At 31.1% G+C, this 16,069-nt stretch overlaps 1 protein-coding gene across 6 annotated transcripts in view; it reads right to left on the reverse strand.

Moving 5' to 3' along the window:
• Nucleotides 1–16,069, reverse strand: part of bi (T-box transcription factor bifid) — a 101,622-nt gene that overhangs the window by 58,567 nt on the left and 26,986 nt on the right. For 3 of the 6 annotated variants that reach the window (XM_015328395.2, XM_015328393.2, XM_089179790.1), the window contains exon 3: nucleotides 1,607–1,720. In XM_015328395.2, coding sequence (XP_015183881.1) covers nucleotides 1,607–1,720 — 114 coding nt within the window. Of the gene's footprint in view, nucleotides 1–703; nucleotides 818–1,606; nucleotides 1,721–16,069 lie in introns of all 6 variants that reach the window. The other 3 variants (XM_089179791.1, XM_015328394.2, XM_015328389.2) reach the window with 2 other exon arrangements.

Below are 16,069 nucleotides of genomic sequence, written 5' to 3' on the forward strand. Positions count from 1 at the left end.
GCATCATCTCTCTCGAGGCCCCATGCAATGTGAAGGCTTGTTGCGATCCCCATACTAGTCGAAAGAATTTTCCCAGAAAAGTTACGCCCTCGCGTGATATCGTGAGAAATTAAATATATGTACATATATATATATATATATATATATATATATATATATATATATATATATATATACATACACACACATATATATATACATATTCTACCTTGTATTTTGCATCAAATATTTCTTTTCTTATTATTTTTTTGTTTTTGTTTATTTTGCCACCCTTTTATTTATTCGTCATCCTTCTAAAAACACAATTTAATAAATCTTCGACCAACATTTCCCCATTCGCGTTAATAACCTTTGTTTAAATGTAAAATTAAAGTCGTCAAAATGAAAATTATTACAAAAAAAAAGAAAAAAGGAATTTAATGTAAAAACGAGTATTTAAATCGACGAGTATGAGGAATTGTTCGCAGAGCACGCTTCACACTTTCAAGAAGAGCTTTTATTATTCATTTCGATCTTATTATTCAATAAATCGTCCATGATTTAAAAAAGTACAAAACAAAAAAAAAACAAAAAAAGAATGAACTACGATCGCATTAGATTATTCACAAGATCATCCTTTAAATGATCCCAAGAGATTTTTTTAGCATCTATGGTAGGAGCACCATGTTTATTATTTTTTTTTAATTTTTTTTTTTGTTATCACCTGTTATGAAACTTATATCGGCACTCGTCCGATGCCACGATGTCCATTAGCAGTATGTAGCTAGCTTGCCTGTCTAACCCGGACACCCTCACTTTATACGCGGGAAACATGCGTCTGCGAACAATTTTGCAATCGCAAAAAGAAAGACAAGGTCAATTAGTTCTCTACCGTTCACCGTTCTCTTTCTTTTCTATTTTTATTTTTATTTTATTTTAATTTTAATTTTTTCATTTTTAAATATTATTTTATTTCGTTTCGTTCGTTTGGTTTTTTCCTTTTTTTTATTTATCTCCTTGCCTTCCGTCATCGATCAATGACTACACAGACAGACACACATACATGTACACATACACACCACCAGTTACAACAACTCGTCTCTCGAAAGATCCTTATGAAATTTTTTTTTAATCCAATATATATATATATATATATATCCTTCCTCTCGTTAGTTGCAAATAAATAAATAATTTCTATTAAGAGGAATCACGTAAGAAATGATTTTCTTTTTAGTTAAGTCAAATAGCCAGTGAGTGGTTTCTAGTTTACCGGTTCGAATGATGCGAAGCTAACTAACGAATAGAAAAAGTATGATAGGTTGCTCCTAATTAACGGGATATATATACTTGAATAAACTTTCAAGATTCGTACTGTAAATGTTTTTTGATATAAAAAAAAGAAAATAAATAAAAAGATGATATCTATCTGATGGATGATTTTCATTAGGATCGTTAAAAACGAGTTGCCATTACTGTCGATAATAATTCTATTCTTTTCCTTTATCTCTCTCTCTCTCTCTCTCTCTCTCTCTCTCTCTCTCTCTCTCTTTCTGTGTTATTTATTTATTTTTCTTTCTCTCTTTATTTCTTTTCTCCAAGTTTCTTCGAGCTAACTCGAAAGCTCTACCTGTTATGAAATTTGTATCTGTAGTCGTCAGCAGCAACGATGTCCAATAGGAGGATATACTTGGCCTTGGCATCCAGACCGGAAACTCGGAACTTCATTTGAGGGAACATCTGCCTGGACCCCCGATCAACACCGAAAGTACGATTACATTACATCTTATTTTATTATTATTATTATTATTTGTCGACAATTATTCTTGCTTTAAATATATAAATGGGTCTATTGAAAAGTATTCATGGATAATAATAATAAACATTTTGATTATTATCAACAACATATGTTATGTATATGAATTAATTCTATTAAAAAAAAAAAAACAATTGTATCTTTTATTAAAATATATTCTCTTCTGATACTAATCGAAAAACCCAATTATAAAATAAAAAAAGATATACAAGATATGAAATTTGTTGCATTAACAGAGCAAAGTATTCAATAAAACGAATCGAAAAGAAGGGTGTGTTAAAAACAAATTGAACATTTTCTGAAAGTAGGGAAGAACTTGATTGGTAAATACGTACGTACCTATTTATCATTTGTATTATTTTTTAATAATTATTTTTGCTTTAAACATAAATGGATCTATCTAAAAGTATCAATGGGATATTAATTTGTTAATTATTATCAACGTCATATATGAATTAATTCTACTAAAAGAATTGTACCTTTCATACTAATTGAAAGACCCAAATATAAAATAAAAATAAAAAATATGATATATGATGACATATATATACATGATATGATATGATATGATATGATATATTGAATTTGTTGCATTAGCAAAGCGACATATCCAATAAAACGATTGAAAGATATAAACGCGTTAAGAGAAATTGCAAATTTTCTCGAAGTAAGAGAAAACTACATAGGTAAGATACGTACTTGTACTTACTTACATACGTACGTACGTACGTACAAACATACTACGTAGGTACATAAGAAGTCAGTAGTGAAAAGTGGATTAAAAAGAAGGTCGACGACCGTAAGACGAGTTCTGCGGGAGCGTAGGGTCAGAAAGTGATTCGTGCGATCGTCATAAAGTAATCCGAGAAGCGCGTCGCTTCCTGTAAGATAAACTTCGTGGTCTGCTTCGTTGATGCGCTTGTGTGTGCGCGCGCTTCTCCAGAAAGAGAAACAAACAAACAAACAAACAAATAAACAAACTAACAAATAAAGAAATAAATAAAGAAAGAAAGAAGAATAAAAAAAAGAAAGAAAAAGAGAAAGATAGAAAGAGTCACGTTCGTTCGTCAGTTCGAAGACGACAAGGATGCACGATGGAATCCTGAAAGGTCGGAATAGAAACGTGCACGAGTCAATCTCAAGTCCTGTCAGACGACGACGACGACGACGACGACGACGACCAAGATGAAGAAGACGAAGAAGACGAACCCCGGATGCTGGAAAGTGCTGAAGAAGAAGAAGAAGAAGAAGAAGAAGAAGGGAGAGAGAGGAGGGAAGAGAATCAAGCGCGTTCCCGCGGAATAAAAAGCAGATCTCGTTTCATCTCTTTCTTTCTATCTCAAGTAAACATACACATACATATATATATAGAGTATATATTGTATCATGCATGTAAACGTACTTCAGTGTATAAGGAGTTAACCTGTAGAAAACTGAAAGGAGGGGGAAAGATCTTCGAGAAGAGAATACGAAGTTTGAAGTTATTGACACAAGTTTTGTGCAAAAAATATTAGATGTGTAAAAATTTCTTTTGTTTTCTTTTTTTTTTTTATTAAGAAATGACTGTTCACTGTGCTTTTGCAACAAATTAAATATCGTCTTATAATTAGATTTTCTTCTTCGTTTGGTCACACAACGAACATTTTAACCTAGAAGAAAAATATAATATTATCCTAAGACTTATAAATTAAATATGAAAAAATTTAATTTCAAACGCATAGGATAATCCTAAAAGTCAACACATAAATTACACATATACAAAATATATGACAATTATATTACATAAAAAAAGTAATTAACCCTTTGCACTCTTGAAATTTTTTTTGTTCATATCATATATTGCCAGCAACTAGCATATATTATTAATATTATTACCATTTTTATATTTATATGTTTTAATATTATTAAAGGAATTACTTCAATTCTCTTTATATCTTTACAGCAGAGAGCCCTCGAGTGAAAAAGGGTTAATTATATCTTTAAAAAAAAAAAAAAAAAATTATTTTGTACCTTGAAATCTACAAAAAAGAAAAAAAAAGGAAAAACAACAATTTGCAATCTTGATTCATTGTTTTACACATCTCAAATATAAAATACAAAAACGAATCAGTTCACAGTATATATGAAAAAAAGAAAGAAAATAGTTTATGACGAGAATAAAATCGAATTCATTTCTACAGAATAGATATTGAAAATGTATCAATAATCAAATCGATGAAAAGGAGACGATTGATTTGACTTTTATGTTTAATTCCAATGGCTCTTCTCTCTCTCTCTCTCTCTCTCTTCTCATGGCTAATAGCTTTTAGCCTCGACACAAATAACAGGACGTTTTCTTTAACGAGCCGAAAAAACTTTAAAACGTCTAACCATTCGTACAATCTTTCTTTTCGAGTTCACCTCGAGCCGTTTATTAAAAGAGAATCTTTTTGAATAAAATTACCTACGACACAGACCTTTACCCTCTCTTTCTCTCCACCCCCTTACCCTCTCCTCCCTCCTCCCTCCTCCTCTTCCTCCTCCTCCTTCTCCCTTCATCTTTCTTCCCACCCTCCTCCAAGACATCTTACGAGAACTTTGTTACCTTCTTCCCAAGCATGCTGGCAATTACGAGAGAATGAGAGAAAGAGAAAGAGAGAGAGAAAGAGAGAGAGAGAAGGGGGAGCTGGGCAAGGTAACGTGAAAAACTCGCAAAGAAAAGAGAACCAAAGGAGAAGAAGAAAAAACAGAAAGAAGAAGAAGAGCAAGAAGAAGAAGAAGAAGAAGAAAAAAAAGAAAGAAAAAAGTATCCTTAAAGAAAAGCTACCCTTCTCTGAAAAGACATCGACGAAGTTAGAACGAGAGTCACGCCAGTGTAAATTCTCACAGGTGTGTGCTCTCTCATCTGGTTCCCCCCTCCCCCGCTGCCACCCTCACCCTCACCCCCCTACACCTTCACCGGTTAGTTTTCTTCAAACCCCTCTCTCGTTTACACGCACAAAACTCTTTTCGACTAATTCGTTAAGCTAATTTTTTTTCATTCTCTTTTTTTTTTTTCTTTTACATATTTTGCCTCTAATTTTCTTTTTTCTTTTTTCTTTTCCTAGATCTTTCAATCTTATAACCCATTACTCATTATTATTTATTAATCACGTTTAAAAGAAAATTGTTCAATTTGAAAGCTGCTGTTAATATTGATTTAATCGATTTAATATACGACACGAATAAGAATTTTTTCCGATTAAGGAAATTGTTAAAAATGAAATCGAACGAAATAAATATTAGGAATATTTGTAAATGTAGTAGCAGCAGTAGCAGATTTATGAAATTAATCGAATAAATGTAATTTAACGAACATTTTCTTTGAATTTAACCACGACTTCCCTTCGTTAACTAAAATTCTTTTTCCATTGATCTTGAACGCGTCGAAAAGAAATTTCCATTAAATAAATATTTGAAATGGATATATTATGCAAGTTAAATTTGAACAGGAAAAAAGTATGTTGTTTGACGATTTATCTAATAAATTCAATGTAAGATAATATAAAGTAACATATCGTAGAAAAATAAAAAGTGGGAAAAAGAGAAAAAGGAAAGATGGATGAAGGAAGAAGGAAGGAAAAAGAAGATGAAGAAGAAGAAGAAGAAGAATAAGGAAAAGAATGAAGAAAAGAAAATATATATATCTCGAGCAGAAGTTTGCGTATTTTCTAGGAGTTTCGCGTCGGCCAAAGACGCGAGTGAGTGCTCTTACGCGTTACAACGGCGGAGGCCAATTACGGTAATTAGCCACGACCATAAACGAGTCCTCGTAAAGCGCGAGAAAGAGAGAGAGAGAGAGAGAGAGAGAGAAAGTTGGAAAAAAGGGGAAAGGGGAAAGGGTAAAAAGAGACAATAAGACGCACACGCGTACAACGCAGCAGCAGCACACAACATATACATATGCGAGAATATATAATTCAAATTCAGTTAATAAAAACTAATCACATTTATCTATCTAACTGATTAATTAAAAATAATTTTGTATATATATAGCCCTTCGAAAAAATATAAATATATAGAAAAAAAAAAAATACAAAAATGTATATATAATAATATAAACCAAAAAAAGTAAATATAGTAGTAGAAATATACTTGTTTATCAAATCGGCAAAGGTGTATATATATATGTATATATGGTCCAGATGAACACGAGGTGCAGTACGAGCTAAAAGACTTCAAAGGAAACGAAAGAGTGACAGAGGGGTGGGGGGAGGGGAACGGGGGAAAAAGTAAAAGAGAAAGAGAGAGAGAAGAAAAGAGGAAGAGCGGCTCACCGCAGGGATTTTTGGTAGCATCTGCCTACTGTCCGCCCGTTCGAGAATTTTTCCGCAACGTGTAAAAAGAAGACCGAAAAGTGGAAGAGAGAAAAAGAGGGAATGAGGGAGCACTCGCTCGCGATAAACGAGACACATTCGCATTCACGATCGAGGAGGCTGAAGGATACTAAGCCGGATTATCCAAGCTCTGCGAGCCAAAACAGCCTCCCGCGGGAGGACACGAGGGGATCATATATATATACCTATATATATATATATATATATATATTTTATATATACATGTTCCGTGTACGATCCTCAAATCGAAAACTCGTCCTACCGAAAGAGAGAAAGACTATCTCCAAAATAACCCATGTGAAGAGTCTATCATACTCTCTTTCTCTCTCTCTCTCTCTGTCTATCTCTCAAGCTTCGAAATAGCAAACCACCCTTTTTGCCCTTTCATCCTTTCGAACTTTGATCGCAGTTTTCACGGATCTTAATCCTTCGTTTGTATGCGTACCTTGTATTCGCGTTGTTGAATCCTTCGAGATTTTATTTGTAACTCTTGTACTATTTGCTTCATATTTATATTTATATTTTTCTCAACGAAATTTGTGTATTTTTTTTTCTTTTGCTTAATAAGAAATCAAGAAAGTTTATATAAATAATTTACATACGTTGGAATATTCTTCCTTTAAAACAAAAAAAAAAGAAAAAAGAAGCCATACTTTTAAGTAGAGAGATTACATTTCTTTACGATTTCCTTCTTTCTTTTCGGTAATTCCTCTTAGCAAAGAATGTCACCCATAATTTCTATCCTAGTTTGAGTTATTAACGTGCGGCAATAGGAAATAAACAAATTATCTAGGACGTAAATATATAGCTACGGTAGTTTGAACGCACCCGTTGAAAGCTGTAAATCGTCTGATAAAAAGCGATAATGAACAAGTTGCCTTTTTATGTTAAACTTCTCCAGTATCTCTCGTATTCTCTCTCTCTCATTTCTTTTTTTTCTCTCTCTCCCTCTCTTTTAGACAACAAACGTTGTTTCTTCTCGTTCTCTCGAATCGTTTGAAACTATAACTTTGAAACTCGTGATAAGGATGAAAGAGAAATACAACTGTGACCGAATTCTTCTTCAACAAATCAGATATTACCTTTTAAAATGTTCACACGAAAGAAAAAGAAAATCCCTCCCAGTCGTCGTCGTCGTCTTATTCTTTTTTTTCTTTTTTTCTATGTGAGAAAGGGCTTAACCCCATGTCATTATTTTCTATCCTTTCTTTTGAACCACATCGGATTAATCCTTTTTCGATTTAACGAGATTAAACGAGACAAAATGAGAGAACTTTTTTTTTAAGATGAAAAAAAAAGAAGAGAAAAAAATTAGAATAGAATAAAACAAAATTCTAAAATATCATTCGAAATATAATTTTGTAATTACTACTGACAAAAAAAAATTGATAAAAAAATACAAGAAGATAATAGAAGAAGAAAAGCTCTCTTTTCTTGTGCGTGTGTGCATGTGTGTGAATGTGTGCATGAGAGAGAGAGAGAGAGAGAGAGAGAGAGAGAGAAAGAAATAAAGAAAGATGGGAAGGAAAAAAATTGATGTAATTTCCTGGCAGGTTCACCGATGCGTACGATGATCACCAACGACTACTACTACAAGCACAACGACGTCAAGATTTAATGACGTCAACGAGCGACGATGCAGCGATGCGAACTGCGCTTACCCTCGAGCGAAATCAAACACACGCCGTTGGGGGTTTATCATCGATTTATTTGTAAATACCGTTACAAGCATCAACCCGTTTGAAAAGAGAGAGAGAGAGAGAGAGATCCCTACACTCACTGTGCAAAATAGCGTTCGTATTTTCGATGACATCTTTAAAATCAGAAAAATCTTTCACTACCCAATGCACGATCATTAACAATTTTTTTTGTCTATTCAACTTTACGAATTTTCAATATTTTTGAAGTGAAAACTTCTTTAGAATCAGGGTGATTTGAAAATCGTGAAACGGAAGAACATGAAACGGATGAAACAAAAATAATGAATTAATTAATAAAATTCAATATATGTGTGTGATCTGCACACATCTATCTTTTTTTTTATTTTTCATTAATTTAATCAAATGGTCCATAGGATGATGAGAGAAAAATCAAGAAAATGTAATTTGTACTTTATATTTATACAATTAAATTAACAGTTTCAGATCACACACCGGCCAGACAACAATGACGATAAAAACAAATGACAATTGAAATGAATTATTCTAATTGTCAGAGAAATAAGTCATAGAAAAAGGTAACACATTTCACAAAGATAATTTCAATCTGAGGTTAAAAAAAAAAAAAAAGAAAAAAAAGGAAGAGCCGTTGTGTTTAATTCATTCAAAATGTGGGTCGATTCGTTTTATTTCTTACCATCAGCACCATCATCATCATCATCATCACCATAACCACCACCATCATTACTATCACCATGAGATACCATTAAATAGCAGCACTTGTTAAGTTTTCCGTTTATGTGTATGCCGTAATTCCGAAGCAGAACCTTACCGAGGAACGTTAATAGTTTTACACGGATGCCTCCGATCTTTTCAATGTTGTATTGCCAACATGAGAAAAACTAAACTTGTATAAACATTCTGGTAAAAAATTGTTGGGAGAACAAAGTAAACTCTCTAATCCATATGTGTATGTAATATGTAGGATATATATGTGTATGTATGTGTATGAATGTGTGTATGTGTCTACTGTTATTCCTGAGAATCTTCCATGATATATCTTAAACTGGGAGTGGTAAATGATTTGCTATATTAGGAAACGTAGTTCTGTTCGACGCGATCGACTATACAATTAAAAATAAAATAAAAAAATAAAAAATTAATGTAATGTTTTTGTTTGATTCGAACGTTCATACGTTCAAACGTTCCTATATATATATATATATAATTATATTTTATATTTTTATTATTATTAATATATTATAAAATATTTATTATTATTGTATTATAAGATAAATAATTTTATTATTTAATAAAAAAAAAAACATTAAATAATTTATTATATAATTATATATGTATAACTAACATGTTGTAAACTAACGTAAAATCTGTTATATCAATAGGTGCATAAAGGAGGTATAGGAAAGGGACGAAATAATTAATTATTATTCAGCATAATAAAACGATTCAATACTGTGAATAATATTTGAATTAATTGAAGATATGAGGAGAGAGAAAGAGAGAGATTAGCGCGAATTAGCAAACGTTCTAATACGTTCATCGTTGATTTTGATATACCATTCGCATGTATATTACGTATAAAGGAATGTATTTATTTAAAATACATAAATGTATAAAGAATTTATTCTAACAATTATAAACTATAAGTAGTAACGACTGAAATACAATAAAATATTCGACTTTTGATTATTAACCCATTAACTGCCACGATTTCCATTTGAGGATTTTGGAATTTTACGTACACTACTCGGCTTTATGTGAACTTTATGGAAAAATTGCATATTAATAGCTATTTTTGTATGTATAGGATAATAATCAAAGAAAAATAAGTAATAGTATCTTATTATTTTTTTATTTCGTGCAACGAACCACCACAATCCCCCATTAAGAACTTTTTTAAATAAATATAAATATTTCTGAAACGACAAATAATTTGGCATTTAATACAAAGTAAAGAAGTAATTTAAAAATTAATTGAAAAAGGTACACCCGTTAGAGAAAAATAACAGAACGAAGGATGATAAATCGGTGACGTTTCGAAGCGAAAGGGAGCAGGTTGCAAGCGATAGAAACGTAAAAGCTGGAGTAGTGAAGAGGGAAGAGGAGAAGAAGAGGTGAAAGAGAAGGAGGAGGAGGAGGGTAGGAGGGAAGGTTCTTTCTCCGTAGCGGTTTTAGCCAGGAGCGATCGTTACCGGGAAAAGGAGAATGATTCGCGTGCGAGAGAATATCGAGAATCACGCGTGCAACTTTACTAAACACCGGCACGAGACTATTACAAGTAGTAATCGTCGTCGTCGTCGTCATTGTCGTCATCGTCTTGTTTGTTCTAAATAACTTCGAAGAAAAATTTGTCTATCATCTGATCTAAATCATTATTCAATTTTTTCTTTGTTTAAATAAATCTCATCTCTTTCTTTTCATTGTTTTTATTTACAATATCGTATTAAACATTGGCATGAAATTATTTACAAGTAATCCGTTTTCTTCTAATCGTTTGTTCTAAGTTTGAAAAAAATTTGTCTATCAATCATTTGATCTCTATCATCTTAATCATTATCTCGTTTTTTCTTTTTAATCTTATCTTTCTTTTCATTTTATTTTTTTTTCATATTCAATATAAATAATAATAATAATAATAATAAAATAAATTATTTTCTCGGTTCGAGAAGGAGAAGAGTTGTTGCTACTTGAATATTCTAAATTTGTCCTAAGGAAACACAAATTTTACTCGTTCCTTTTTTTTTATTCCTACGGGGGAGGAAAAAGAAAAGAAAAGAAACAGAAATTGTCAAAATGATTATAAATCATAGTCGGGGGAAAAAAAAGAAGAATAGAAAAGAAAAAGAGAAGGGAAGGAAAGGAAAGGAAAGGAAAGGAAAGGAAAGGAAATAAACTTAACGTACCTAAGCCATTATTTTAATTTCCACGCGTCAAGAGACAACCGACGAAGCAAATTTATCGTCTTTTTGATAACGACGCGAAAGACGGAAAGAGAAAGAGTAAGAGAGAGAAAGAGTAAGAGTAGTAAGACGGTTTAGAAAGAATAAGAAAGAGAGAGAGAGAGAGAGAGAAGATGCCAAGAGAAAGGATGGACTTTATGGGACGACGTAGGACAGGACACAAATCCACTTGCAAAGGGAGAGAATCGAGAGAGTAAGTAAGAGAGTAAGAGAGAGAGAGAGAGAGAGAGAGAGAGAAATCACTAGTTTCATCCTTGTCTCTCTTAAAAGTCGAACACGAGGAAGAAAGATAGAATGAGTCTTGTCGAACAAATCGGTACAAACGATCGTCGTAAAGCAGTTAAGGTCGAGTTTATATACGCCTCTTCTTCTTCCCTTGGTAGAGGGCCTCCGTAAGAGGCCCAGAAGGTACGAGATGAGCAGAACCGATAGGGAAACCGATAGTCCGCCGGATCCTTTCGAGAAGGGCTCCTTCCTTTTTCCATGCTCCCTTCTTCTTCTCTCTATATGTTTTCTCTATCTTTTTTTCTCTCTCTCTCTCTCTCACTCACTCTTATTCTCTCATTCTCTCTCTCTCTCTCTCTTTCTTTTTCTCGAACCCCCGCAGCGAAGATCTTTTTTACCCTGGAGAAAGGGAACCAGTTGGAATATCTTTCAGTCCTTCTTCTTCTTCTTCTTTTTCTTACCTTTTGTTTTATACATATACATACATACATACATATATACACATATACATATACATATTATACATTTTATAGTTATATGCAGGTAGCATAGAAATTTTCATTCTACTCGATGACATCTACAAAGATCTATCAAGATTTGCTTCTTTTTTTTTTTTTCATTGAATAACATTTATTCAAATAAATTTGTTGTCCCAAAAGAACGACAATAACAAAAATACATATATGTGCTAATGAAATGAGAGAGAGAGAGAGAGAGAGAGAGAGAGAGAGAGAGAGAGAGAATAGTAATTTGTAAAACGATTTAATCGCATTTTCAATCGATCAAATATTATACGGATTAGTTATGGCATACATATAACAATACATAATAATCATAGCTCAATTAACAGTATAATGTATGTAAATATGTGAATGAGTCAAAATGCGTAACCGTATGAATTAATTTAGCTGCGTCGCATTAGCACCGATCCGTCTGCTCAAATGCACACAATAATAATAATAATAATAACAATAATAATAACAATAGTAATAATAAACGAACGATAGGTAAATATTGGTGAGAATAAAATTGATAATAATAGTCGAAAGATGATTATGAACACGATCGAAGACAAAGTAAATAATTAAATAAACAATAAAGATTAGAATTGAAATGAATTTTTGCTTTTTTTTTTCTTTACAGCATCTCGTTATTCGTAAATCAACCCTTTTTCCTTTCTTGTATCTTTTTTTTTATAATAATTTTATATAGCTGTTTTTTAATTTTTTCAAGATTATATAACACGAAAACTAAAATTTAATTAATCATATGATTAATTTGTTTATATTTGATATGATTATTATTAATTTTATGAATATTATTTATAAAAATTATGAAAATAATTGATATATATATATATATATATTCTCTTTGTCTCTCTCTATAATCTTTTATAATAATCTGTAAAATTATATATAATGTATATACTTATATATATTACTAGATATATCAAAAACGTTGTATGTGTGATAAAAAAAAAAAAAAAGGAAAAAAAAAGGGAAGAGTGCACGATGCCTAAGGGCCAACCTTACAAGATTTCTTATTAGTTCATCAGGTTATCATCTTTCTCTCTCGCTTAGCTCTCACCCTTTTTCAGGTGTGAGAAACTCTCCGAAGAACTTGATCGTAATGACGAGCTATTGATATACAGGGTGTTCGAATTATAACATTTCGTCGTTGTGTGTATTCAATTATATTATATTATATAAAAAGAAGAAATAGAAAATTATAATAAAAAAAAAAAAAAAAAAGATATATTTGAATAAATAATTTGAATAAATTAATTTGAATATAGTTGGAAAGAAATATTGTTGACAAAATTACTTGAATAATTTTAATAGTGTTAAATAATATAATGAAATATTTGTTGATGTTTTAACACCCAGTACAAAGAAATATTCGTAGATTGATCGATTTTTCGTACACGTTCATTCCAATTAACTCTCTCTCTCTCTCTCTCTCTCTCTCTCTCTCTCTCTCTTTTCTTTTTTTTTTCTTCTCTTCCACGAAATTCAATTTGATCTGGATCGAATTAAAAATGACTCCCTGATCGTTCGAAATCAATAAATATATATGTGGATGTACAACGTGTATATAATAATAATTAGGATAGGAAGGAAGGAAGGAAGGAAGGAAGAAAGGAAGAAAGGTAAGAAGCTTAGCACCTGTCGACGTTAACTCGATGAAATTATCAACGAAATCGATGTTTTACGAGTTCCCGATAATTTGCAATTAATAACGTTCAAATAATAAGCTCGTGTATGGGTGTGATCGTACAATGATCTTAAGTAGACAAAAATAAAATAATCATTTCCTTCAAATAAAAAGAAGAACAAAAAAAAAGACACAGAAAAAGAAGAAGAACAGAAAAAATTATTTCATCTACATTTTATCATTATCTCGTGTTCATTAATTGCTAATTAATTTTTATTCCAATTCAAATTTTTATCACCCACTCAAAATGAAGAATATATAATTAAACAAACAAACAAACAAAAATATACGTTTCTTTTTTCACCATTCGTAATAATTAAAAATTAATGAATTCCTATCGGAAACTTTGTATTCTTACATAAATTAATAATTGTGAGAAAGAAATAACAATAATAATAATAATAATAATAAAATATAAATAATGAATAATTAATATGTTTTATATATCTCGAAAATGTATTAATTAAATTTTTTCATAGGAAAAATACGAAGTTCTCTTTTGAGAGACGAGAGTTTGGTTATTTGTCGTAAACAATTTTTTGTTCTTTTGTTCATCGTAAAATTTCTTCTCTAATATTCGTTGAATTAATAATTAGTTTCATTAAAAATAAAAAATAAAAAATAAACGAATGTTGATAAGATGTAAGAGTACATACAACACATAAATACGTCGAACGTGTTCGTGGCAGCTGCCGAATGTGACTTGGGCCAACCTATTAAAGTTCTTTAGATAAAACTCCTGATTAATTACCCGCATCTGGTGACTAATTGATCAGATCAACTTCAACGATGGCACGTTCTTATTGTATGTGTGTGTGTGTGTGTGTGTGTGCGCGTATGTAACACACATCCATGCATATTTGAGTGAAAAAATTCATGCCTCTCTGCGACGATATTTGAATAATATAAATAAATAATTGATAACTGTAAAAACGCGATTCGATGTTAAAATCGACAAGATTTAATGCGAATCATCCCATTTTTTTCCATTCAAAAATATAACAAAATAATTTAAATTTAATTGTAATAAAATTAATTATTATTATTAATTGGCATTAGAAATTCGAAAGTTCATTGCTGCAAATATTAAATCCCGGGGCCATTGTTCCCATCCCTCAGTGCAATCCTTCCATTCGCGGTCTTCATATCCTATTTCTTTCAGATCCCTTCTAATATTATCGTAATAAAATTAATATTAAAGATTAATTTGTTTTTCCATTGAATCGGTGTTAGTAGTATCAATGAACGATTATAATAAATAATATAAATATATTAGAAATAAAGATGTATGTGTGTACGTTAGATGCTTGTATCTAATTAATGTTAATTCTTTATAATTTATATATAAGATAAGAATATATTAAATAAGATTAAAATAAAATATAAATCTTACGATATTAAAATTAAGCTCCTTAAGATCTGTAATAACGTGGCTTACTCTCGAACGGTTTACCTTCTAATGCTCAGGTAAACAAAACGAAAGTACGAGTGAACTAACCGAATGAAAACGTTAAAAGTCATATGGCAAACTCGACGTCTTACGTAGGATATATATTAGTATACATGTGTTACGTATTTACATGTATATGTGTGTCGTCTATATTACGATTTACCTTTTAGTGAGAAAAAGAATTCTTTGCTTTCAAACGAATAACATGAGACAAGTAGACCAAAAAGACGTAAAGAAATGTCAATATTTTAAACGGGTATACAAGTGTGATATTTTTCATCGTGTATGGTATGTATGTGTATGTATGTATGTATGTGTGTTAATTTAATTTAATATAAATTTTATATTATATAAAATTAAAACGCGCGTGTAGGAATAGTAGTAGTAATATGTTTATTATATTTTAAATAAAATAGATTATAAATTTAAATTTGATTAATAAAATTGAAATTTTTAACATGTACATATTTTCCATGTCAAGGCCTCCTCCAAATGAATTTTCATGAATACACGATGATAATGATCTATATGATAGTTTAGAAAAGATCTTCACTAGAAGATCGACGTATTTTTCTTGGAAAGAGACAAGCCTCGCATTGATTCGAAAATAGTAACTAAACGTGATACGTATCAGTGTTATAAATACGTACACATGTGTGTACGTTCGTATTTATAAATGGTGTGTGCATATGCTTGATTAATTAGTCATTGGAATTTTTAATTTTCCGTTTTTTTTTTTATATTTTCTTTTCTTTTTCTTCTCTCGTGACAGAAAGTCAGAAAGGCAGATGTGTCGTGTCGTGTAACACACGTTTTCTTCTCGAATTTTTTTTCTTTTTTCTTTTTTTTTACCGTTTCGCTAAATAACATTAATTTTATCTTGATCACAATTAATAAAAGAATTAACGAATATAAATTAAAAAGAAAAAACAAATCGGAAACAAAAAAAAAAATAATACTCTCGTTGATCGATAATTAAAAATAATTATCCCTTTTTTTCTTCTTTTTTTTTTTATACGAATGTTCCAATGCTTACAAAATGAAAATCTCATAAGATAAATAGTTATTTTTCATCTCGTAAAGATGATTATTTGAAAGAGGTATGTAGATGAAAATCTTAATGAATTCCCTTGAAGCTTATTATTGAGGGATTATAATTAACACGCGAAGGAAGGAAGGAAGGAAGGAAGGAAGGAAGGAAGGAAACTCTTGAATTTCCTAATGACCTAATCGATCGTAGAACGAGTAGAAAAAAGGTGAGGGAAGAAAGAATAAGAAGAAAAAGAAAAAAAAAATGTAAAATGACGAGATGTGAGGTGGTGACAGATTGGGGAGAGGGAGGTGGGGTTGGTTGGATGGTTGGTTGTTCGTGCTCGAGAACTTTTCGCGGCGAG

Source organism: Polistes dominula, unplaced genomic scaffold (assembly GCF_049000335.1).
Source record: "Polistes dominula isolate Pdom_NZ unplaced genomic scaffold, Pdom_raw_medaka contig_27, whole genome shotgun sequence".
Taxonomy (NCBI): Eukaryota; Metazoa; Arthropoda; class Insecta; order Hymenoptera; family Vespidae; genus Polistes; species Polistes dominula.